Raw genomic sequence first — 24,767 nt, forward strand, 5'->3', positions numbered from 1 at the left:
CCTGCTCACTGAAACTAGAGAAAGCCTGCACACAGCAACAAAGACCCAATGCAGCCAAAAATAAATAAATGTATTATTTTTTTTAAAAAAGTAGAATTCCCCAGTAAAAACAACTGAACCTGTGGTGTTTTTGTTTTTGTAAAACTATTTCAGTTTTTCTGTTAGTATACTTCTTTTTCTTCCCAAATCTGTTTAATAAATAAATTTTCTAATAATTTGTTCATTTAATCAAGTTTTTCTATTTTATTTGGCCTAAAGTTTTTCAGAACAGCTTGTCACTTCCACCTTTTTATTAAAGTGTAGTTGATTTACAATATTATATTAGTTTCAGATGTACAACATAGTTATTGAATATTTTTATAGCTTATACTACATTTATAGTTATTATAAAATATTGGCTATATTCCCTGTACTATAAAATATGTCCTTGTTGCTTATTTATTTTATACCTAATAGTTTGTACCTCTTAATCCCCTACCCCTGTCTTGCCGCTCTCCCCTTCCCTCTCCTCACTGGTAACCACTAATTTATTCTCTATATCTGTGAGTCTTTCTGTTTTGTTATGTTAGTTTGTTTTATTTTTTATATTCCTCATATAAGTGACAACACAGAGTAGTTGTCTTTCTCTGTCTGATTTATTTCACTAAGCATGGTACCCTCCAAGTCCATCCATGTTGTTGCACATGGCAAAATTTCATTGTTTTTTATGGCTGAGTAATATTCCTGTGTGTGTGTGTATTCCTCATCTTCTTTATCCATTCATCCTTTGGTGTATACTTAAGTTGTATCCATATCTTGGCCACTGTTAAGTGACTGCTGCTACAAACTTTGGGTTGCTTGTATCTTTTTGAATTAGTGTCTTCATTTCTTTGAATATATACCCAGGAGTGGAATTGCTAGATCTTATGGAAGTTTTATTTTTAGTTTTTTGAGGAACCGCCATACTGTTTTTCCATAATGGCTGCACCAATTTACATTCCCACCAAATGTGTGCTATGGTTCCCTTTTCTCCACATCCTTGCTAGCATGTGTTATTTGTGGTCTTTTTGTTGAGAGCCATTTTGACAGGTGTGAGGTGATACCTCATTAGGGTTTTGATTTGCATTTCTCTGATGATTAGCAACTTTGAGGATCTTTTCGTGTGCCTATTGGCCATCCGTATGTCTTCTTTGGAAAATGTTTGTTCAGGTTTTCTGCCCATTTTCTAATTGGATTTTTTTAATATTGAGTTGTATGAGCTGTTTATATATTTTGGATATTAACCCTTTATCAGTCATGTTATTTGCAGATATTTTTGCCTCTTCAGTAGGTTGTTGTCAACTTCCTTTTTGACCTTTGCTTTTTTATCAATAGTTATGGCCTTTCTTCCATTCCTAATATTATTAATTTGTGCCTTTCATCTCTTTTCTTGATCTGTCACGGAAGAGATATATGATTCTGTTATATATTTAAACTCTATTTTTAAAATTTCTTTGATTATTTTTTTTACTCTTGTAATTTTTTCTCCCTACCTTGTATATTGTTTTTCTTTTCTATTTTCTTAAAAAGGATGTACAGCTTGTAGACTGTGAACCTTTATTTCTTTTCTAATGTAAAAATAAGAAGGCTTATTTCACATTTACATTTCCTCCTAAGTGCTATTTTTACTGATTCTCAAAATTATATTTCCAAGCACAGAGAAATTTATATTTTAAACTTGTAATTTCATTGCATTGTGGTGAGAGAATGTAGTCTGTATACCATTGAGTTTTTGAAATTTGTGAAAACTAGCTTTATGGCTTAATATGTGATCAGTATTTTTTTTTTTAGAATGGATTAAACTTTTTATTGATTTGTGTGTGTGTGTGTGCACACATGCGCGCATGCTGGAAGATGTGATCAGTATTTTTTTTAATGTTCCATGTAAGCTTGAAATTAATATGTATATATTCTCTAATTGTTAGGTGTAGAATTCTACATGTACATGTTAGAACCATCCACTGTATGTCTTAATTGAGACAAGTCTGTTCAAATTCCCTACTATGATGTACATTTTCATTTTCTCTTTGCCATTCAGTCAGTTTTTGCTTTATACAGTTTGACACTCTTATTAGGTTCCTGAAAGTATAAAAAATAAACAATTTTTTGGTGAATTAAACCTTTTTCATCATTATGTTTTACCATCTGCTTCTAATAATACTCTATTCTTAATGCCTATATTGAGTTACAGTACCACAGAAAGGCTACTGCTATTTCTTGGATTCGGTTTTGCCTGGCATATCTTTTTCCATGTTTCCATATTCCCCATTGTACCATTCTATATATGGATCGCTTCTTTAGATATGTTTTACAGTTTTGTAATTCTCTCTTCACCTGGTTTAATCTGTTTACCCTGACTTCATTTCTAGGAAATATTTTTATCTTGGGTTTTTGGGTTTTTTAAAATTTCTGATTATCTCTAATACTTTCATGTTGATGGGAGATCTTTATGATTCTCTACATATTGCATCCATGGCTACACTAGATTGAGGGTCTGACAGATCTCATATTGGCAGTCCTCAGGTTCTGAATCTGTTGATTAATGTTTCTGTTCAGTCTTAGTGGCTTTCTTTCTGGATGTTTGCTCTTTGTTGAGCTTATTACTCTGATGTCTTTTGGGCTAAAATTGGAATTGGAAAAACTATCTGCAGAGGATGCTTCTGCTGCTTTTTCAGGTATCCAGGGGTTGCCACTGGCTTGAGATCACATTGGCCATCCTTGTGGCTGGCTCTCTATGCAGGAATCCTAGGCTTCCTTTCCAGCCCTGCAGCTGGCCAGTCCATGGGCTCAACTTCCTGATGGTGAGGTGTATTAGAAGCAAATATGTCTAGGCAACCTTTACCTTTCAAATTCCCAAATAATCAGAACCTGGTCCCACTACTTCCACACTCTGGTCCCACTTCTGGTTCTGTAGGCCTTGGGCATTTTCGGGAAGGTGGTGATCTTTAAAAGCTCTTCTACCTGATATGAGATTCATGATGTCTTAAAATATCATGTCCTTTGGAGCTCCTATTCAGCCATAATTCTGGAAGCAAGATCTTATTATATTCTTAAGAATTGGAAAAATAGAGATTTTCCTATTTAGTAACTTTAACACTGTTAGTTTTAAACATCTTTGTTTAATATGTTTAAATATTCTCATTGAGTATAAATGCTATTAGCCTTATAATTTATGAGGACAATATAAAAATTTAAGCTATAGGATATTTGAGTGTTTTTATTTAAAACCACAACAAACCCTCATTATATTTGAAACATTTGTTTATGTATAAAGTTCTAAAACCAGAAATATTTATCTGATTGTATCATGTTTTTGTTTTCAAGTCTTTGTTAACTTTTTATCTACAGGATGTATTTAAGGCCTCCTTAGCACAACATTCTGGTCTCTTCATTATACAGCCCCTATCAGCATTATCTCCCTCCTTTTGATCTCTCATCTCTTTTCTGGTCTCACCACAACTTAAATTTCCCCTACTCCCTTGAGTCTTTTTGCCTCCTTTCTTTGAAATGTCCTTCCTATACAAGTACTACCACTGCCCCCGCCCCCCACCCGCTAGCCATGTCTGCCTTGAAAATTCTCATGCAGTTATTATCCTTCCCTGACTGAGATAGCCATACCCTCTGTGCTTCCCACAGCATCTCATCTGTACACAAACACAGTGGGCTTGTTGGCTTATGTCCTCCCCAGCCAGAGTTTGATGCTCTTGAGGTTCAGTGAATCTCTAGCTCTGCACTGTTTCTCTAGTATCTGACTGACTCAAAATATATACTGTTAAGTATCTTTAAAAATGAATTATTTTTATTTTTGCCTTTTTTTACTTAAAAGGTGTTTTTGAACTTTAATTTTTATGCATACAGAAAAATGAAAACCCTCAGTGGGCAGTTCACTTCATTTTCACAAATTAAACACAGTCATGTAAGCTGCCCCAAGATCAAGAAACAGATCATTACCAGCACCCCAAGCCACTCTTGAACCCACCCCTTTCCTGGTTAACCACTGTCCTAATCTCTAACACCGTGGATTACTTTCATTTGTTTCTGAACTTTAAATTAGTAGAATCATACTAAACACATAATGTGTTATTTTATGTCAACCTTATGGTTGTGAGATTTGTCCGTATTACTGTGTGTAGTTGTATTTCAGACACTTTCACAGCTTTATAATAGCTTTTACTTTTCACCCACATTGTACTACTACTTGTTTTTATTCCTTTGCTTGTAGAAGGAGCTGAAGAGGAAAAAATGGAAACAGATACTGATGGTCAGCAGCCTGAAAAGGTAAAAAATCGGTCTGTCTGAATTCTCCCACAACAGGCAAGCCAGAGAGTACCACCTTTCACAGCATAACAGTTTGGGTTTATTTTGATATTTTGGGTCCCTCTCAGAGGACTATAAGTGATTCTATCAGCCATTTGGGCTTTGCTGGTTTAAGGTATAGTTCTCATAAGGCATAATACGGGATATTTTTCATTTATTTATTTATTTAGCAAAGATTTATCTACTCCCTAACTTCTGCTTCAGTATATTTGAAGTATAGTTGATTTACAATGTTGTGTTAATTACTGCTGTACAGCAAAATGATTCAGTTATACATATATATATACATTCTTTTTTTTATATTCTTTTCCATTATGGTTTATTATAGGATACTGAATATAGTTCTCTGTGCTATACAGTAGGACCTTGTTGTTTAAACAATACTGTGCATTTTAAATGCTCTTAGTCCTTCTAGTCAACTAGCCATTTATTTATTTGTTTGTTTAGTTAGTTATTTAGTATTTAACCAGTAAATAATGAAAATGAGTCCCACTGACATTCCTTTGGACACTGTATCCCTAGCCTTATAGCAGAGAGGGTGGGGACTTTGTGCTTTGTAGACTTAAAGTCTCGTGAGCACTCAGGAGTTGAGGGTAGTGAAAGGTATTTCTCTGAATTTATTAATTTCTTTTCCAGTTTTTCTCTCCAAGACCTTTCTGAACCTAGTCCATTTCTTCCCCAAAATAGTGAAACCTTTTGTTATTCTAAGATAATATCACTTGTAAAAGGACAATTTTTTTCTCATTCTCTGTCCTCTTCTTTTGTAACCCTTTCAGGCTGAAAACAAAGGAGAGAATGAAATGGATGAAAGTGATAAAGCTCAAGATGGAGAAAATGAAAAAAATAGTGAGAAAGAACAGGATAGTGAAGTTAGTGAAGATACCAAATCAGGTAATTTGAGGAAACTCTTTGGACTTTATTATGTAAAACAGTAAAGCACTGGAGAAATGTAGGCAGTTAAATTGTGTAGAAATATTCCCTCATTTACTATTTGTTTCTTAACATAACAGTAAATATGCATTTGAGTTTTATTTTGCACTTACGTACCAGTGCTGATGCTAGTGGCTGCATTGTTTTCAGTGATAGACAAACAAGTTGTTCAGCTGTGACTGAAGTCACCACACAGACCTGCCATTTTATTTCCAGTCCATTGCTGACGTTGCCCCATCCTGCCTGACTCGAAAGACTTGCAGAAGTACTCTGTTCTCCGCTTCTGATTTTCTCCAGACCCTCGGGTTTCCCAGAGCATTTCATTGACTGATGAGCAAACATATTGGTCTTAGGGCTTAGTTGCCCTGAATTTTCCTTTATATTCAAGGGAACTACACAGAGAGCTTAGAGAAATAAAGAGAAGACAAAGTGTACTATTTAGAACATCCATCTCAAATAGAAACAGACTTACATGCATGGAATGGTTCAGTAGAAAGCTTAAGAAGCAAAAGGCACTGAGATCTCTTTGTAGCATCAGTCTTAGTTCATCATGTGGCAGAGGTGAGAAGTAAGATGGCCTATTGAGACTGGGCACACTGGTAATAAAGCTTTCTGGTTTGGTTTTGTTTCCCCCCAGAAGAAAAGGAGACTGAAGAGAACAAGGAACTCACTGATACTTGTAAAGAAAGAGAAAGTGATATTGGGAAGAAGAAAGTAGAACATGAAATTTCTGAAGGAAATGTAGCCACAGCCGCAGCAGCTGCTCTTGCCTCAGCTGCAACCAAAGCCAAGGTTTGCCCCTGACAGCTCTTTTCCTAGTGCTCTCTTAAGCCGTGAATGGCTGTATTGTTTTGAGATTCTTGGGAACATTTAGTATAAAGAGCCTTGCACCCCATAGGAGATGACTATTTGCTTGAGTGACATTTCTCGGTTAGGAATTCCACAGGCAGGAGAATGTTGGAAATAGCAGACTTGATCCTAAAAGGTGGCTGCCTTCAATTTATTCATTGTGTCCTTCAGTTTTGTGAAGACTGCAGTGATTGAAGGCAGAATTTAAAGTCCCTCTGATGTGCCTGCAGAATGTGTCTTGGACTATAGTTCCAATAATTTCTACCAGATTGAAGTATTTGTAATTTTTAAGACAAAAATCTGTTTCCCTGTATAAATACTTCACCCTCCTCTTACAGACTGAAAGAGAGGGAACCTAAATAGCTCTTTTTCTTCTTGAATTTGCCAGCTTTCCTGGGGGTGGTTTTCTCTATTTATAACATAGTATTGGCTTCCCAGTATATTTAAGAAGAAAAGAGAATCATTTTCCCTGCTTTGTTTTAATTTAGCACTTCAAAGCATTCTAGGCATGAATATGTCAAGTTTTTTAAAATCTATTTACCCTTTTCTATTTTACCCTCAAAAGTAGTTTCCTGTCATTACAGGTCACCACATTTCAAGCAGTGGTTACTAGAACATAGCTAATCGTTTTATCTTGAGCTGTTCTTGATCCATTGGTAAAGATGTTTTTCATGGTCTTTAATTCCCCCAGACTGTTCAGCTGCTGTGAACTACTTCTCCAGGAGTTTAATCTGTGTAGCATGATTTATAACAGATCCATAGATGACCCAGTTCAAACCATAAGACTACTGTTTTGAGAGCCTACCCGTCTGACGTAGGTGCAGACAGTGTGGGGGTAGGGTGTTTACAGGTCATAGTCTTGCTGAGTCAGTTCAGACGGATACCCCAGCTGAATGTTACTTCACAGTAGATCGAGGTTCTGCATATTCATACTAGCCAATCTCTTCCAAAGATGCCTCCTGATCTTCATGGTTCTTAAGTACAATTTTAGGTATTCTCTATCCTCTACTACCCCCAACCTCTAGGAATTTGTGAGGTGTACTCTTGTTTAACTGAATACTGATGTAGACACCAGTTCGACTGTTGTTTCACGTTTGGTTTTGTTTTTCCTTCACTGGAAGCATTTTTTTTCAGTCTCTGTCTTCTACCAGGTTGGACTCCTGGCTATCTCATTGTCTCTAAGCTATCCAAGTTCTTACTGTCCATACTGTCATCAAGGATCTCAGAGACCTTAAGGATTGTCTCGGGCATGTTTTCTCATTTTATAAATGAGGAGCTGGAAGCCAGGAGGGCTTCCCTCCTGTATGCCTTTTATCAGGGCATAGCACAGCCATCCACCCAGTCTTCACTCAAGTCACTTTTGACTCCTCTCATTCTTTGAGTTTCCATAGCTGTTCAGCTACCAGATTCTTCCTGGTGCTCTAGTTCATCCGATAATGCCCAGCCCCCCCGCCCCCCATCATATATTGCCTGTTTCCTTCATCCCATTCTCTGTCCATCAGCCAGAGTAATCTTTTTTGTTTTTCAGTTGTTCATTGAAGTATAACTTATATACAAATAAGTAGATATGTATGTCTACAACTAGTGAATGTTTTCACAGGCTGAACCCACCTATAGACTCACAAACAGTACCCATATCAAGCAACATAACCTTACCAGCTCACCAGAAGCTTCCTCACGTCCCTTCCAGTTACTGTGATTCCCTTCAGGAGTAGATGCTAGCCTGTCTTCTAACACCATGACTTCATATGAAAGGAATCATATGCAGAAGAATCTTTAAACAAACAAATATGAGCATGATACTTTCTTAAATAACCTCCCTGTCTCTCTCAGCCTCAAACTCCGTAGGGAATTTGGGAGTTTTTCATGATCGGGACCCTTCTCACTTCTCAAGTGTCATTTCTTGCCTGTCTGTCCTGAACTGTTTCTTGCAGTTCTACCAGACAAACTGCCCCCCTCTCCCATCTCCAGCTGGGCTTTTTTGGATACCCTCCCCTCTCACAGAGCACACCTCTCTCACTGTTCTTTCCCATTATTTCTCCTCTCTATATTACTATGTGTGCTTCACTGTAAGTTGCCAAAGAAGGAACTAAAATGGTAGATTACCATAAAAAGTTTTACGAATGCTTCATGATTTTTTTTTTAATTTTTTTTTTTTTTGTGGTACGCAGGCCTCTCAGTGCCGTGGCCTCTCCCGTAGTGGAGCACAGGCTCCGGACGCACAGTCTCAGCGGCCATGGCCCACGGGCCCAGCCGCTCCGTGGCATGTGGGATCCTCGGGACCGGGGCACGAACCCATGTCCGCTGCATCGGCAGGCGGACTCTCAACCACTGCGCCACCAGGGAAGCCCCTTCATGATGTTTTCATAGCTGTTAATATGTGCAGCTTTGGGCACAAAAGTTTCTGTACTGTGTACCACTGACCACTTTGCCACAGCTGTTTGACTCCTTCACTGCAGAGAAACTGCGTTTATGGATCAGTTGCCCTGGCCCTTGGATAGTCCGTACAAGGTTTAGAAGAGTGATCAAAGAACATTTTCTATCCAGGTCACTGAATTTCTACTCCCTGATCATCACTCACTCTTACTTCTAATAACTGGGAACTTGGGTCTTCGTTCTCAGAACACCTATGTCTTCCACTGATTTTTGAAAGTGTTCACATGCTCATGCTACATGACTTGGCACACATGAATTGTTCAGTGCCACTTATAGCTGGATCTGATACATTTCACAGCACACGTAATCATTTTTGTACTACATGGTAATTAAGGGGTAAGGAATTCACTTAAATTACTGTAATTAGTACAACTTATCTAGCCTATCCAAGTTATCTCTTATTCTCCTTTTGTTCTTCTCAGTCTATAGACAGCTTTGTTATTAAGAGTTTTCCTTGATACATTTTAATTGTTTGTCACACTCTAACATGGAGTGGTAATTAGAGGTTCTAGATCTAGCTCCAAAACAGATAAGGTGGGCATGCTTTCTGGCTTTCCCCACCCTTGCCGTATGAGGAGCTCTTGGGTATCACATCCACTTTTTCATTCCAGCTACTGACAAGCTGTGGACTATCCCACCTGAAGAGTGGTATGTGGGTGTGAAAAGGAGCACTGTTGGCTGGGTGCTCTCCATCCCTCCCATCTCGGTTTAGCTGGAAGTAAGAATACAGAACTGCTGCTGGAATAAACTTAGGAACTCCAGAAAGTAGAATAGGTCCTCTTTTATCAGCAGCAGTAGGATTCAATTCTTTTAAGATAGCAGAAATCACATTTTTTTAAGACCACGCAGACATTTCCTTCAGATTTTTTCTCCTACTACCCCATGCCCACATACTTTAAAAATGAGGTTTGTCTTTATGGTAACTGGGTATTAGTTCTGGAGCAACAGGAAAATTATTTTCTTACCTCTCAGAAATACCTCATAACTTGCTCCCTTATGCCTAAACTTCTTTCTTGAGATAGGAAAATTTTCATTGTACATTTTAGTCACAACGGTTTACCAGATAAACATTGATTGAATTGATTTTCATTATACGCATTGATCATTGATGCCATCTCTCTTTATTTGATGATACTGCGGAGAGGAGACAGAAGGAAAAATATATACCTATTTGATCATTTTGCCTGCAGTTAGCCCTTTTCACTTACTTCCATCCTTACATGACTAAATAGAAAATACTTCTGTTCTACCAGCTAGAAGCCGTGATTTTTTAATGTAAAGTTCACATAGCTGTCCCAATCGAGTTACTTTTTACCGTTAATCGTTTTTTTAGGTTGTTTCTCCCACATTCCATACGTCATCTGTCACACTCCCAGACCATCTTTTTCTTCTTAGGTTTTATAAAGCCATTATGGGAAGAGTTGGGGCTCTCTATAGCCCTCATTTTGGAAGGCTTTGGTCATCACTGTTGCCAGATGTGTTAAGAATCCATAGCATGAGCATTAGCAGTATTCCTGCTCCAGTTATCCATGCTGTGTAACTACCATGAAACTTAGTGGCTTAAAATCATAATCATTTTATGATTTCACATGATTTTTATGAGTGAGAAATTCTGGCAGACTCAGCTAGAAAAAACTGCTGTGTGTGGCATTGGCTAGTTTACTGGGTATTCATCTCATGCCTGGGCTATTATGGAGAGCCTGAGATGGCTTCACTCACATGCCTGATGCCTAGGCTGGGGTGGCTTTACCACCTGGAGGCTGGCTAGCATCACTGTCTACACACAGCCTCTCTAAGAACTTATCCTGGGCTCCTTCATACTAGGGTGGTATCAGAGTGTTGGACTTTTTTATGTGGCAGCTTGAAACTTTAAGAGAAAAGAGTCCCAGATGATAAGAAGGGAAACCTGCCATCTTGTGGCTTGGGCCCATACCTGACACTGTGTAACTTCTACCCAGCTCTACCGGTCAGACATTCTGTCCAGATTCAGAGTGATGAGGGGATATAGAGGCCAACATAGAAAACAGGTTTACAACAAACATTTCAGGGCACTGGTATCAATCAGGCAGACAACAAAAGGAGAATCAGTTGTTCTTGAGAAGTGGTAGAGCTTCAGCTCAGAAATTGCAGAACAAGTCACGTGTTCCAACATCCATGTAATGAGAGTCCCAGAAGGAAACGAAAAAGACTCAGGGAAAGTTTTTTTAAAAAGAAAGAAAAGAAATTGTGGCTGATTGAAAACTTGTCAAATTTGATGGAAGACATTAACTTATAGATCCAAGAAGCTCAATGAAAAAATATAGGAGACCTGCTATTAAAGATACTTAGAGGCCCTCCTCTCTAGCAGAGGCATACCCTATGATTCTTAGAAACCCTGCTATGCACTCCCTTCAAAAGGTCAAACAGCCAGGCACAGCTGGAGCTATTTACTCCTGAGTTCAAATTTTACTGTAGTGCTCTGGATTTGATCTTTGTCCTAAAGCCATTTCTAAGTTTCAAATTCTTGCTGGGAGTAACCAGTGATGAGAAACAGTTTTATTTTCAAACCCTTCTCTGTTACGTCTAAATTGTACCTGAAAACTGAATTCTTCCATCTTTGGTTCCTCTCTTTTCTTATATAAAATACAAAAAGAATGTTTACATTTTGCCTGGAAATCACTCCAGCCAGATCCAAAAATTTATTAATTACCCTATTTTCCACATCACTAGTGTGACAATGTTTCCAAACTTTGTGCTTCTATATAGCAAAGGTCTACTTCTGTCCAGTCTACAGTAGTGTTTCCCTCTCTTTTAAGCTCTCACCAGTGGTTTTCTTGAGAATGCACTCACCACATGATCCCACAGCCAAAGTCACACTTTAGGTTTTTGTTCAAATAGCACCCTATTTCCAGGTACCACATTTTTTTTCTAGTAGCAAAACTTAGTGATTTAAAAAGCAAACCATTTTATTGTATCTCATGATTTTGTGAAATTTGAGCACCGAACAGCTGGGTGATTCTGCTCCATGCTTTATCTGTTGAGTCATTTAGTGGTATTCACCTTACAGGTAGGTTCATCTGGAAGGGTCCAAGGTAGCTTCCTTAAGTCCTAGTCCTTTGCAGGGGTAGCTGGGTCCAATTTCCTCTCCATGTAGTCTCCAGGTCTCTCCCTGTGGTCGCTTCAGCACAATGATCATATACTTCTCACATGGCAGCTTGGGACTCCCAGAAAGAACATTGCAAGAGACAAGACATGGGAGTTCCCAAGCTGGGGCCCAAAAAATATCACCACTATTTTCTGTAGGGCAAGAAAGTTAGAGAGGAGGGGTCATAGACCCTCTCTCTCCAGTGGAAGAAAGGCCAACGAGTTTATGGCCATCTTTAACCTACCACAAGTCCCTTCTAAGAATTCCCCAGGAAAGTAGCCACTAAAATATTAATTGTTAATAATAGACATTGGCTGATAACTAAAATCCTTTGGATTTAGAATTTAAAATTTTAGTTCGAGCTTTGCCGTTTACTAATCTAGGCAGCTAACATAACTTTTCTGAACCTACATCATTTTTTTTAAAAAATCAGAGGTCCTTTCTGATCTGCCTTTCTGACCAGATTATTGATGAGAATCAGTCATATTTATGTATAAAAAAGCATTCTGGGGAATTCCCTGGCAGTCCAATGGTTAAGACTCTGTATTTCCACTGCAGGGGGCCCGGGTTCGATCCCTGTTCAGGGAACTAAGATCCTGCTGCAAGCCATATGGCACTGGCGTGGCTCCCCCAAAAAAGCATTCTGTAAGATGGAACGTGCCATACTTTGATTATTCAGTATTTGAGTGCCCATTACGTGCCAAACACTGTACTACAATACTAGGTTTATTTTGATGCCTAAAATAGATATGAATAGTCCCTGCCTCTTAAGAGCTTAAAATCAGTCATTAACCTTGAACCTCACAGTCATTTGAGTGGAGACATTAGACTAGACATTTTAGTGTAAAGGAAAAGAAAAAAGCTAAAGAATAAAATGTTGGAAATGTAACCTTGATGAGTGACTCTATTAGGTGAAATGTAATTAGGGATTATATACTATTCAGAATTTCTTGGACTAAAACTTTTTCTCTCTCACACATAGACACAACACATAATTTATTTTTATTTTATTTTTTTTTAGCGGTATGCGGGCCTCTCACTGTTGTGGCCTCTCCCATTGCGGAGCCTGCGCTCTGGATGCGCAGGCTCAGCGACCATGGCTCACAGGCCTAGGCGCTCCGCTGCATGTGGGATCTTCCCAGACCGGGGCACGAACCCGTGTCCCCAGCATCGGCAGGCGGACTCTCAATCACTGTGCCACCAGGGAAGCCCAACACATAAATTTATTCTACTTTTGCACAATGAGTTTCATACAGGTTTTGTTTATAAATGGATTACTGTTTGACAGATACTTAATAAGCCCTAACAACGAACGTTTCATGTGTGTTATCACACAATGATTTTAGAACTTATTGAACTTTTTCATCTCATTGATGTAGAAACAGATCCATAGAAATGAATGATAGGGGCTTCCCTGGTGGCGCAGTGGTTAAGAATCCGCCTGCCAGTGCGGGGGACATGGGTTCAAGCCCTGGTCCAGGAAGATCCCACATGCCGTGGAGCAGTGAAGCCCGTGCACCACAACTGCTGAAGCCTGTGCGCATAGCGCCCGTGCTTCACAACAAGACAAGCCACCACAATGAGAAGCCCGCACACCGCAGTGAACAGTAGCCCCTGCTCACCACAGCTAGAGAAAGCCTGTGTGCAGCAACGAAGACCCAGTGCAGCCAAAAATAAATAAATAAAATAAATAAATATTTTTTAAAGTGAATTATGGGCCTAAAATTAAGTAACTAGTGTAACTAGTTATGGGCCAAACTAGTAACAAAACCCAGATCTCCAGACTTAGAGTCTTGTGATCCCAGCCAACCCAGAAACATAAACTGATAAAAATTCTTCATTCCAAGGAAAATGTTTTCAAACATTTTACAGTTAAAAACCCAACAGCTAGCTTAAAAAAGTGTCCATCTGTTTTTTTTTCTTTGTTTAGCACCTCTGCTATACTAATTATGATTTGAGTTCTAATTTTTAGGGACTCCACCCCCCAAAAAATAGGGAAAAATGGAAACATTTATACAGTACTGTCAATTCCTCCCAGTCTCTCTGTGTCACCTTTCTTACTGCCCAGCTTTGCTTCTAGGCTCTCATCAGAACTGAATTCAATTCCCAGTTGATTTAACTGCAACCTTTGGCAAGATATTTAACTTCTCTAAGCTTCAGTTTCATTCTATATAAAATGGAGATGACATGTTTCTTGGTAGGTTATTATTAGAAGTAGCGTGAAAATACCTACCAGGGTGTGTAGTATGACATATTTCACCCTACTCCCATAATGCATTCCAACAGTTAACTCTCACTTTTACCATCTTTTTTTCTTCTTAAAGCAGACAGAAGTGATATTTGGTTCCGATCCATTAGCAGTTTTGTTCCAATGCTTAGTAACATTTGTCTAATCACTTCAAGCCCCTGTGAAGTCTTTTTAATTCCCTTCAGAATCTACTTCTTAAGCCTTTCTGACTTCTGCTGACTTCTTGGATGGTACATATATATCACCAGATCCATAAATTAGCAGAATTTCTTAGAATCTTTAATAGCAGGAAGCATGCTGTTTCATGAAGGAAATTTCTTGTCTTCTTCCAGATCAGAATCTCTAACCAGTAAAAATATGAATAGTCATGGAGGTTAAATCAACAAAAAGAATCTAGTAATGTAGGCGATCTAGAAATGTAGGAGATAGAGAAATGGCACGTTAGTAAGTCCATTAGGGTTCATAAAATTCAGATAGTGAGACTACATAGGAACAGGCCAGTTCTTTCAGAGAATCTACTGTTGTATCTCTCCTCTTTGCAAGATGGAAGAAGATGAGAAGATACAGTGATTTGTTTTAAATAATTCTATACAGAAAATCAGGGTTTATATTAATTTTTATTTTATTTCTTTTTTGGCTGCGTTGGGTCTTTGTTGCTGCATGCAGGCTTTCTCTAGTTGTAGTGAGTGAGCTTCTCATTGTAGTGGCTTCACTTGTTGTGGAGCATGGGCTGTAGGCGCATGGACTTCAGTAGTTGTGGCTTACGGGCTCTAGAGCGCAGGCTCAAGTAGTTGTGGCGCATGGGCTTAGTTGCTCCGTGGCATGTGGTATCTTCCCAGACCAGGGATCGAACCCATGTCCCCTGCATTGGCAGGCAGATTCTTATCCACTGTGCCACCAGGGAAGCCCTATATTAATATTTAAATAAATGTTATTAAGCCCTGAAATATGAAAATGCCAAATTTAATGTGCAATGTTAGTTCTTCTGTTTTCACTCAAAACCCAGATGTGATTAACCATGCCAATGAATAGTTCTTACATTTGAGGTGGGTTAATTTTGATACATATTAAAATTTTTTTTTAAACTAGAAATCAGACTTAATAATCCTATAAGTCTTTTTTTTTTTCTTTTTTTTTTTCCTATAAGTCTTTAGTAATGCAACTGCCATAGAGTTTAGAGATTCAAGTTTTGATTTGTTTTTTTTCTTGAGTTTTTTACTCAAATTTGTTTCTTTAGATTGAAGGCCATGCATTGCTGGTTATATTCTCATCCTTCATTCAAAGTGCCCAGGTTTACTTCTAGAGATTTCTAGTGGTTTTCTAACCTTAGTCACAGGTGAATTCTAGGCTTTGGATAAAGGCTGCCTCTTTTCCGTGTCCTCTCTACTCCCCACCTCATCTCCTTATTTCCTGCATCTCTAAAATTGCCAAGCAGTCATAAATATGTGTCTTCCTTGGGCTTTGACCCTGGGGAGTGAAAGTCAAGTGAATAGATAAAATACAGTGCAGTAAGAACTGTCATGGAGGCTGTGGGAGCCGTGATGTAAGGGAGCTACCCAGAGGAAGTGATGCCTAAGGCCAAGTCTTAAAAGACATGTTAGAAGCGATCCAGTGCAGACAGAGGAGGGTCTTCCAACAAAATGGGCTTTTAGGGTACAGCAGTGTTACAGCTCGCAAGTATCAGGCACCTACCATGTTCCAGGCACTGTTTTAAGTACATCCTGTGTGTCCTCTCAACCACCTTGATGTGGATACAGTTATTTTCCAGCTTCATGGATGAGGAAGCAGTCATAGAGAAGCAAGGTAACTTCTAGGCCATAGTTATACAGAGGCAGTAAGCAGTCTGCCCCCCCACCCCCTCCCTTGCAATTCAGCTTATTAATAAGAGAGAAATGTATTATAATTCGTGGGCCAGAATGGCAAGAAACTCTTAGCATAAAAGGAGACAAGGTGAGTACATACAAAGCAAAGAACATTTTAAAACATCTAGGGACTTCCCTGGTGGTACGGTGGTTGGCACTTCACGCTCCCAATGCAGGGGGCGGCCCAGGTTTGATCCCTGGTCAGGGAACTCAATCCCACATGCATGCTGCAACTAAAGATCCCACGCGTGGTGGCAACAAAGCCCCATACAGCCAAATAAATGAAGGGAGGGAGGGAGGGAGGGAGGGAGGGAGGAAGAAAGGCAAGCAGGCTAAAGCTGGTCCAGTTTAAATTATCAGCATAATCAAACCACCCTTAATGCATGAGGCAGTAAAATATCATTTGCTTAGACAGCTTCTTATTCAATATCTCTTCTACATCACACCTTATATATCATGTTTTATAGTCTTCAAGCCAGGATTTTAACCCCTTTCCCCCCACGTGATAGTTATGTAGCCTTGGACAGGCCTTTTTTTTTTTTTCCTTTTCACTTTTTAGTTAGATTCATAGAAGTTGCAAAAATATTATAGAGCAATTTTGTGTGCTGTTCATCAGTTTCCTACGATTGTAACATCTTATTTTTAATTCAGTAATTTTTATTCGTTTTTTTTTCCAGTGACCTTGTTCATTACATACACTTTTGTTCTTTTAGTGTTTTTCCTAATGATTACACAATTCATTCTTGAGTTATTGCAGTTTAATCCAAATTATTTTTATAACTTCTTCAATAATGCTAGAACCTAAGTTCAGTTTTCCCTGTCTAGTGCTTCTCATTTCCTATCTCCATTGCAGTTTTTTTCTTTTAATGGAAGAGGTTTTTTTCCTTCTGTTCAAAGAACTCTCTAGAATTTCTTTTTTTTTAAAATATAAATTTATTTATTTATTTGTTTTTGGCTGCATTGGGTCTTTGTTGCTGCACGCGGGCTTTATCTGGTTGTGGTGAGCAGGGGCTACTCTTCATTGCAGTGTGAGGGCTTCTCATTACGGTGGCTTCTCTTGTAGTGGAGCACGGGCTCTAGGCGTGTGGGCTCTAGAGTGCAGCCTCAGTAGCTGTGGCACACTGGCTTAGTTGCTTCATGGCATGTGGGATCTTCCCGGACCAGGGCTCGAACCCATATCCCCTGCGCTGGCAGCTGGATTCTTAACCACCGCGCCACCTCTTCTAAGACTGTTTTAGTGTTTGCATTTACATATAGATCTATGATCTACTGAGTTAATTTTTGTGTATTATGTGAGGTAGGGGTCCAAATTTATCATTTTGTTTCTGGATATCCAGTTGTCGCAGCACCGTCTATTGACCCACCTCCTTCCCTTTTTAAATATTTATTATGCAACTGTTGGAATATATACAGAAGTAGACAAAATAGTGTAATGACTCTGTACCCCTTACCCAGCTTTGGTTATCATTATATTGCCAGTCTTCTTTCATTTGTCCCTGTTTGCTTTTGGCCTGTTTGTGCCACCCTGTTAACTTAGGACTTCTTTCTTAGGTTGAGTCTGTGATGTCCGGATCTCATGTCTTTTATCTTTTTCTCCGTTTACACAAAGTTAACTGGAGCACGTCCTTCAAAAGCATGTGTAGGATTTTGAGTCCTTGATTTTGGAAATTTGTCTTTATTCTGCACCTAATTGATTTAAGTTGTTGTACTTGAAATTCTAGACTGAAATTTATTAGCCCTCACAATTTGGAAGGCATTTTTACCTTTGTTTTCAAAAACCTAGTTTTTGCTTTTGAGAAGTCTGTGACAGTCTGATTTTTTTTTTTTTTTTTTTTTTTTGCCGTACATGGGCCTCTCACTGTTGTGGCCTCTCCCATTGCGGAGTACAGGCTCCGGATGCACAGGCTCAGTGGCCATGGCTCACAGGCCTAGCTGCTCCGTGGCATGTGGGATCTTCCCGGACTGGGGCATGAACCCGTGCCCCCTGTATCAGCAGGCGGACTCTCAACCGCTGCACCAACAAGGAAGCCCTGAATTTTTTTTTGTAACCTGTTTTTTATATCTCATTAGAAATATAAAATTGCATAACATGATCAGTGATAGCAGGCTTAGAATCATGTAATTTTTATTTAAACTTTTGGTGTTATTGATGCAGCTTAATGTAGTTAGGGAGGCAAACATGACCATTAATAGCTGTAGATTCTTTCATAAAATCTTTTGCTTACACTTCTGAATCTTCCTGCAGATGGGTCTCTATAGGTATAAAACTATATTTTTCTTTATCAACTGTAAAAGAGTGAAAAATAAGGCTCTTATTCAAGTGTTCTCTACCAGTTTAGTTCCCAAAAGCCTATATTAAACTCCTCTTGTATGTTCACTCCTTCTAGATTCTATAAGAAACACAGATCAATAAGTCAGCCACTCCATCTTAACTTCTCAAAACCTTGTGTAGAAGCAAGATAAGCACATAAATTCAGTAGATGTAATAGTGCAAAATAGTGTTGGGAGTTTGTTGGTATAAGCTCTTGGATGGTGTCTGGAGAAGGTGGTATTGATCCTTTGCATGTAGTCAGGACGTTGGCCAAATGTGGGATCCTTATCCTCTCTGAGTAATGTGGCATCTTCCTCTGTGTGCTGCTGATTTGACAGGAAGCATGAGTAGGACTCATCAGTCCTGTACAGGGGAGTGAGTGGTACATTCTTCCAGAATAACCTCCTGTCTTATACCCTATCCCCAAACTAGGGGTGGAATGTTGTTCAGCCCCTCCTCTCTGTTCACAGTAGACACTCACTAGGGGCTTTGCATCTGAGTGTTGGTTGCTGAGGGAGAGCACTGCTTGCTTGCTCCTGGACAGTTCATAAGGAGGGAAAGACAGAGTTACAGAGTGAGGGTGGGAGGTAAGTGTGTGGTAGATGAGGAAGTGCCTTCCAGGCCATGGTGTCCTTCTCTTTGCCTTTCAAGGCCCTGATTGAACCTTTCCTCCTTGGTGAGCTCTTTGAAGAGAGTAGATTAGCATGGGAGAAGTTCCTTTTAATCCTTAATTTCTGGTATTTATAGATTTATATCTATATATAGATTTATATTTGTAAGTACCAGAAGTTCAGGCATGGATAGTTGTTGTTTTATTTTTTTTTAGTTTTTTTTTTAAATTAGTTAATTTATTTGTTTATTTTTGGCTGTGTCGGTCATCGTTGCTGTGCATGGGCTTTCTCCAGTTGCGGCAAGCGGGGGCTACTCTTCGTTGTGGTATGCGGGCTTCTCATTGCGGGGCTCGTCTTTGTTGCAGAGCACAGGCTCTGGGTGCGAGGGCTTCTGTAGTTGTGGCACATGCGGGCTCAGTAGTTGTAGCACATGGGCTTAGTTGCTCCACAGCACGTGGGATCTTCCCAGACTAGGGATCGAACCCGTATCCCTGTATTGGCAGGTGGATTCTTAAACACTGTTCCACCAGGGAAGTCCCTGTTATTTTAAATTGAAATAAATAGTAGAAACATGCAAAGGGGGCATCTGGGCATCTAGGACGCCATTCTTATAATTCCATAATTCCCACTTTCAATAGCAGTTTCAGCATTTTCTTACTGTTTATTAGGCAAACGTTTACCTAAATACTTTGAATGATTTTTTTGCCCTTAGCACTTGGCTGCCGTGGAAGAGAGAAAGATCAAGTCTCTGGTAGCTCTCCTGGTTGAGACACAAATGAAGAAACTGGAGATCAAACTTAGACATTTTGAGGAACTGGAAACCATCATGGACAGAGAGAAAGAAGCTGTAAGTAAGGGTAATTTTATAGTGGCTTTTTCACAATTAAATTCTGACCACCTTTCATAAAATACAAGAAATAGAAATAGAGAAAATACAGTAACGTAATTTGTTGGTCTCCGTGGCTATCGTCTAACCTTTTTTCTGTGTTTGCTTTGCCCTATGAAAAGGATTATCAGCCAGTGATGATAAATAAAAGGAACAGATACATGATGGTATCAAATTCTCCCTTCTATAATAGTTGGATCTTAGACTTACTTTATTACCTATTTGTTACCTTCCCTCTCCTGTATAGGGAAGGGCAGGCAGGTGGAACCAGGCCTAGCAGAGTACTGGTAAGCAGCATTTTCTCTGGCATACACTTCATATAAGGACGTGGCCCAAACAGGACAAAAAGAATTATGAAAAAGGCCAAGAATGAGGAAGGAAGCCACAAAAAGTAAGAAACATAATCAGGGGAACATTTGGTTATTTCAAGGGATTTTTTGGAGAGACAGAGATGAAGTTCTCTGGAGAAATTAGTTTTCTTGTTGTTGTTCTTTTGTTTGTTTTTGTTTTTTTTGAGAAATTTGTTTTTTAATGAGTTGACCAGGAAAGGAATTAATGCCTTATCAGCATTATGCCTTATCAGTGGGCTAAATTTGAGGATTTAGTTAGGACTTTTTCTGATTTTCTGATTGTTTTGACTTTTTTATCAGCATACCAGATACTGGTATCTCTAAATGGGAGAACCTTAAGTTTAACCATTCCAGAAGAGTTTTAATTTTAAGGATCCATTTGCATTTGTTAAATACTTTCTTAGTGGTTAATCCAAGCAAGTCCTCTGGCAGATTCTTCATGATGAGTAGCTCAGTAACTATCACAATAGCCCGTTTTCATTTTGTCCTAAGACCTGTTCTTCCACTTAACATTCTGGCCCCATGAGGAAGAGGCTGCTTCAGTAACTATCCTACCCACACCCTATGCTACCTCACCCCCACTTCCCTAATCCTGTAAGTATCTCTCACATCACCAGCCCTCTCCTGCCCCAGGAGCAACAGGCCACCCCAGTCTCACCTCCATTGCTCTCTGTGCACCAGCCATGTCACAGCACACCACATGCAGGCTTCCCTCATGGCCGTGTGTGTTCTCTGCCACCTGAATGCATCCTGCTCTGTCACCAGCAAGGCCTTTTTTCCTACTCTTTGCCAACCTCCTGCATCCCTCAGCCCTGAGCCTGTGAGTGACATGCCCTCCCCATTTGCTTCTGTAGCAGCCTAACAGAGCACTTACTATATTGTAAATGCTAGTTCATGCGTCCACCTCCCATACCAGAGTGTATTCTCTTTGAGGGCAGAGTTTGTTAAGTGTCTTTGTTCACACACAGCTGGCACATCATAGGTCCTTGTTTACGTGTCTGTTGAATGGATGTATGCCAGCATCAGTGTGAGAAGCTGGGAAAGTGGAAAAGAAAGTTTACCCTAGGGGACCTTACTTTAGTTTAACAGGGAAGACAGTCAAGAAGACAAATGACAGTATCACGTGTTCAGTTCTTAAGGGAACATACATGGAAGATGCGGAGAAGGAGAGGGTATTAGAGAAAACTTCCTAGAGGTGAGCTGGAACTTTGAAGAGTGAGTGTTTGTGTTTATCTTACCCTAATAAGCTGCCCTTTTGTCATTTGATAGCCTTTTTTAGGGTACTTGGGATAACGAACGGGGCTACATAATGGATTATTGGCACATGCAGAATTCAAGTGATCATCGCATAGTTCCCACTGGCAACTGGACGCCTTGCTGTCATTCATGAAGCAGAACTGATGTTGTTAGCCTGGAAGATTGGCATGACCCTCTCTGGGCACTTAATGCAACTATGTCTAGATTGTCAAGGGGCTCTTTTCTCAGCTCTAAATTGCTTTATCTTCAGAGGGTGAACTTGTAGATTCCTCACTCTTTTAAACCCCCCTGGTGGAACTGTCCCCTGGAATAGCAGAGTCCTCAGTCCCTTCCCAGTTCTCTCCACTGATTCTCAGACATCCTTGTGCTCTGGATTTCTAATAGTTATTTATCTCAAATTAATCTGAGTCCACTGGGTTTTTCTTACTTGAATCTATATTTTTATCTTAAATTCTAATTGAGCACATAAAACATTTTACAGAATAGTCTGAATAAAACAGCACAACCGAAAATGTGGGAAAACATTCTACTGAATCTTTCTCACCACACAAGGTTGATCTTCTCAAGTCCTTTGGTAGTTGACCTGTTTTTTCTTAATCAGCATTTGGGGCAGTAAAATTCATTGTATAAGACAGTCCCTAGCCCTAGCCACTGAATGTCAGTAGCATACGTGTATTAGTTATTGCTATGTAAAAAATTACCCCAAATCAGTGACTGAAAACAGTATCTCACACATTTTCTGAGGATTAGGAATCTGAGAGCAGCTTTCCTGAGTGGATCAGGCTCAGGGTCTCTGGTTAGGATGCAGTCTTCATAAGGTTCAGCTGGGGCTGGAGGATGCCGCTCCAAGCTTATTCATGTGGCTGTTGGCAGGAGGCTTCAGTTCCTTGCCACATGGGCCTTTCGGTAGTACTCCTCATGAAGTGGCTTCCCTCAGAACAAGTGACTGAAAAGAGCAAGAACGTGAAAGAGCACCCAAAGTGGAAGCCACAGTATCTTTTATAAACTAAACTTGGCAGTCACATTCCTGCGCTCCTGCTGTATTCTCTCAGTCCCACAGCCCAACCTTGATTTGGGGGTTGGGTGGGGCTGTGGGTTGGCAGGGCTCAGTGGGGAAGGCCTAAAGGTTAGGAAGCGGGATCACTGTGGGCAACCTTGGAGGCTCACTATCACAACAACCAAAAAATCCTACAAACTTTAAAATGGCTTCCATTCGTTTCATGCACAGTAAGACATAATCTATTTTTCTCCTTCCCAGCACTAGTTATCCTGTCCTTCCCTGTGGGCGAGCAAAGCCGTGGCTATTTTCCTACTGATGATTTCCTCTCCTCACAGGACTGTTGTGGGGATTAAATGAGAGAACTATGGCATGTGCCTGGCACACTGCCTAGAACACAGAGTAAGTGTTCAGTAAATATTTCTATGCCTCCCTTTATGCAAACCAATAATCAACAATTATATATTAAATTCTTAATATTTATAAGTCTTTGTTGGCTTTATGAACATTTAGAATCCAGCAATGATGCTGGGTGGGAACATGAGGCCATTTCTTTGTTAACCATTCTCATAGACGAAGAGTCTAGAGCTTAAACAGGTACACTTCATGTATCTCAGATCACACAGTTCATAAATAACAGAGCTGGGTCTCAAACCTGTGTTTGTTCACCTCTGCATTTTTATCTAGTACTCCAAAATTTATAAAGAAATGAGCCATTCTTACCGCATTTTTACCTAGAGACTCTGAGATATGCAAGGTTTTGATACCCTTTGTTATGACTCATGAAAGTTGAAATTGTGGAAGGGGTCAGGTCAGCCAGGAGTGGCACGTTCTAACCCACTGCCTAGTGCTCAAGTCTTAATTATTTTGAAATTAAGAATAAGGATATAACAATTTAATATCTTTTATAGATATTATGTATACAGTTATAATTTAGAGCTCAGTAGCTTTTGTTACAGTCCTTTCATAAAGTACTAATATCGGAGGAAGTCAGTTATGGAATATACAGAGTCTGTCCAGGAATTGACATGATAAGGACTATTTTTTTAAAATTTATATTTATTTATTTATTTTTGGCTGCGTTGGGTCTTCGTTGATGTGTGTGGGCTTCTCATTGGGGTGGCTTCTCGTTGTGGAGCACGGGCTCTAGGCATGCGGGCTTCAGTAGTTGTAGCACGTGGGTTCAGTAGTTGTGGCTCACGAGCTCTAGAGTGCAGGCTCAGTAGTTGTGGCACACGGGCTTAGTTGCTCCGCGGCATGTGGGGTCTTCCCGGACCAGGGCTCAAACCCATGTTCCCTGCATTGGCAGGCAGATTCTTAACCACTGTGCCTCCAGGGAAGCCTGATAAAGATTACTGACCCCAGTTGAGGTGAAGATGCTGAGCTGGCCCTGGGTTCGAAACTGAGAGGGTCTGCCCAAGTGTATAGCCTTCCGTGCCAAGCAGATAGCACACATCACTCAAGAGAACAGGTGTCAGACATGGGCTGTGTTGGGGACTGAAGAGAACTGGAGGGCCTGGGTCCTACCTAAAGCATTCTTATTTGGATTAAAGGGGGAAAAAAATACTTTAAGACCAGTGAGAATCTCTGTGTTGATCTCATTTATAGCTTCTGGACTTAATGCTCTCATTTGACTAGGTATAGAAATTGTATACCTTTGAAAAGAGATACATTGTAGGAAACTCAAAGCTGTGAGAAACCTGGACCCTGTCCTTAAGGAGGTGAGAGGGTAGATGAGAAACTGACACAAAGATACCACGAGGTAGTGAGGCTATCGAAAGTCAGAGGAGGGGAGGCCATGATAGGCTCAGATTATCGAGGAAAGCTTCCTGGTAAAGGAAGGACTGATCTGAGTTGTAGAAAAGGTCCAAATCCAAAACTGTGAAGAGAAAGGTATGATGGCTGAGGAGACTGAAGAGTCAGCCTGCCCAGAGCTGATGGCTTTCATATCATAGATGATGGATTAAGTTCATTTTTTCGTTTGGCAAATGTTTATTGAGCACCTACTTTGTTCTAGGTGTATTAAGTACTGGAGATACACTGGTGAATAGAACCCAACAAAACTCTTTGCCTTGGTAGAGCTTAAATAATTAATGAAGGATGTTACATGTTATGTGCTTTGTATGTGTATGTATGCATATATACTGTGTATGTATACATACCTGTATGTTTCAGGCTGGGTAGGTGAGATTGGGCAGGGCAAGGGAAGGATTTCACTTCTAAGTGGTGTCATCGGTGTAAGCCCTATTGAGAAACTTGACAGTTGGGCGAATATCTCTAAGCCCTGGAAACAGCCAGCATTAGAGACTCTGAGGCAGGAGCGTGACTGACATGTTTGGGAACTAAGGAGTAGGTGGGGTGGGCTGGGGCATGAGTAAGTAGGGAGAGGTAAGATGGTGAAGGCAGAGATGATGGTGCCCTAATCACAGAAGTCCCTGTAAACCATCCAAAGGCCTTTCATTTTACTGTGATTAAAATGTGGAATAATTGCAGGGCTTATTTTATTTATTCCATAAAAATGTGGAATACATGCAGAAAACTGGCATCATCGTCCTTACAGTTAAGCGGCGA

General features: G+C 39.8%; 1 protein-coding gene across 3 annotated transcripts in view; it reads left to right on the forward strand.

The window, feature by feature from the left end:
- Positions 1-24,767, forward strand: part of SMARCC1 (SWI/SNF related, matrix associated, actin dependent regulator of chromatin subfamily c member 1) — a 182,131-nt gene that overhangs the window by 131,837 nt on the left and 25,527 nt on the right. For all 3 annotated transcript variants that reach the window (XM_059076999.2, XM_059077001.2, XM_067044362.1), the window contains 4 exons: positions 4,241-4,296; positions 5,112-5,226; positions 5,903-6,057; positions 19,419-19,553. In XM_059076999.2, coding sequence (XP_058932982.1) covers positions 4,241-4,296; positions 5,112-5,226; positions 5,903-6,057; positions 19,419-19,553 — 461 coding nt within the window. The remainder of the gene's footprint in view (positions 1-4,240; positions 4,297-5,111; positions 5,227-5,902; positions 6,058-19,418; positions 19,554-24,767) is intronic.

The sequence above is a fragment of the Kogia breviceps genome, chromosome 10, assembly GCF_026419965.1.
Source record: "Kogia breviceps isolate mKogBre1 chromosome 10, mKogBre1 haplotype 1, whole genome shotgun sequence".
NCBI classification, from domain to species: Eukaryota; Metazoa; Chordata; class Mammalia; order Artiodactyla; family Physeteridae; genus Kogia; species Kogia breviceps.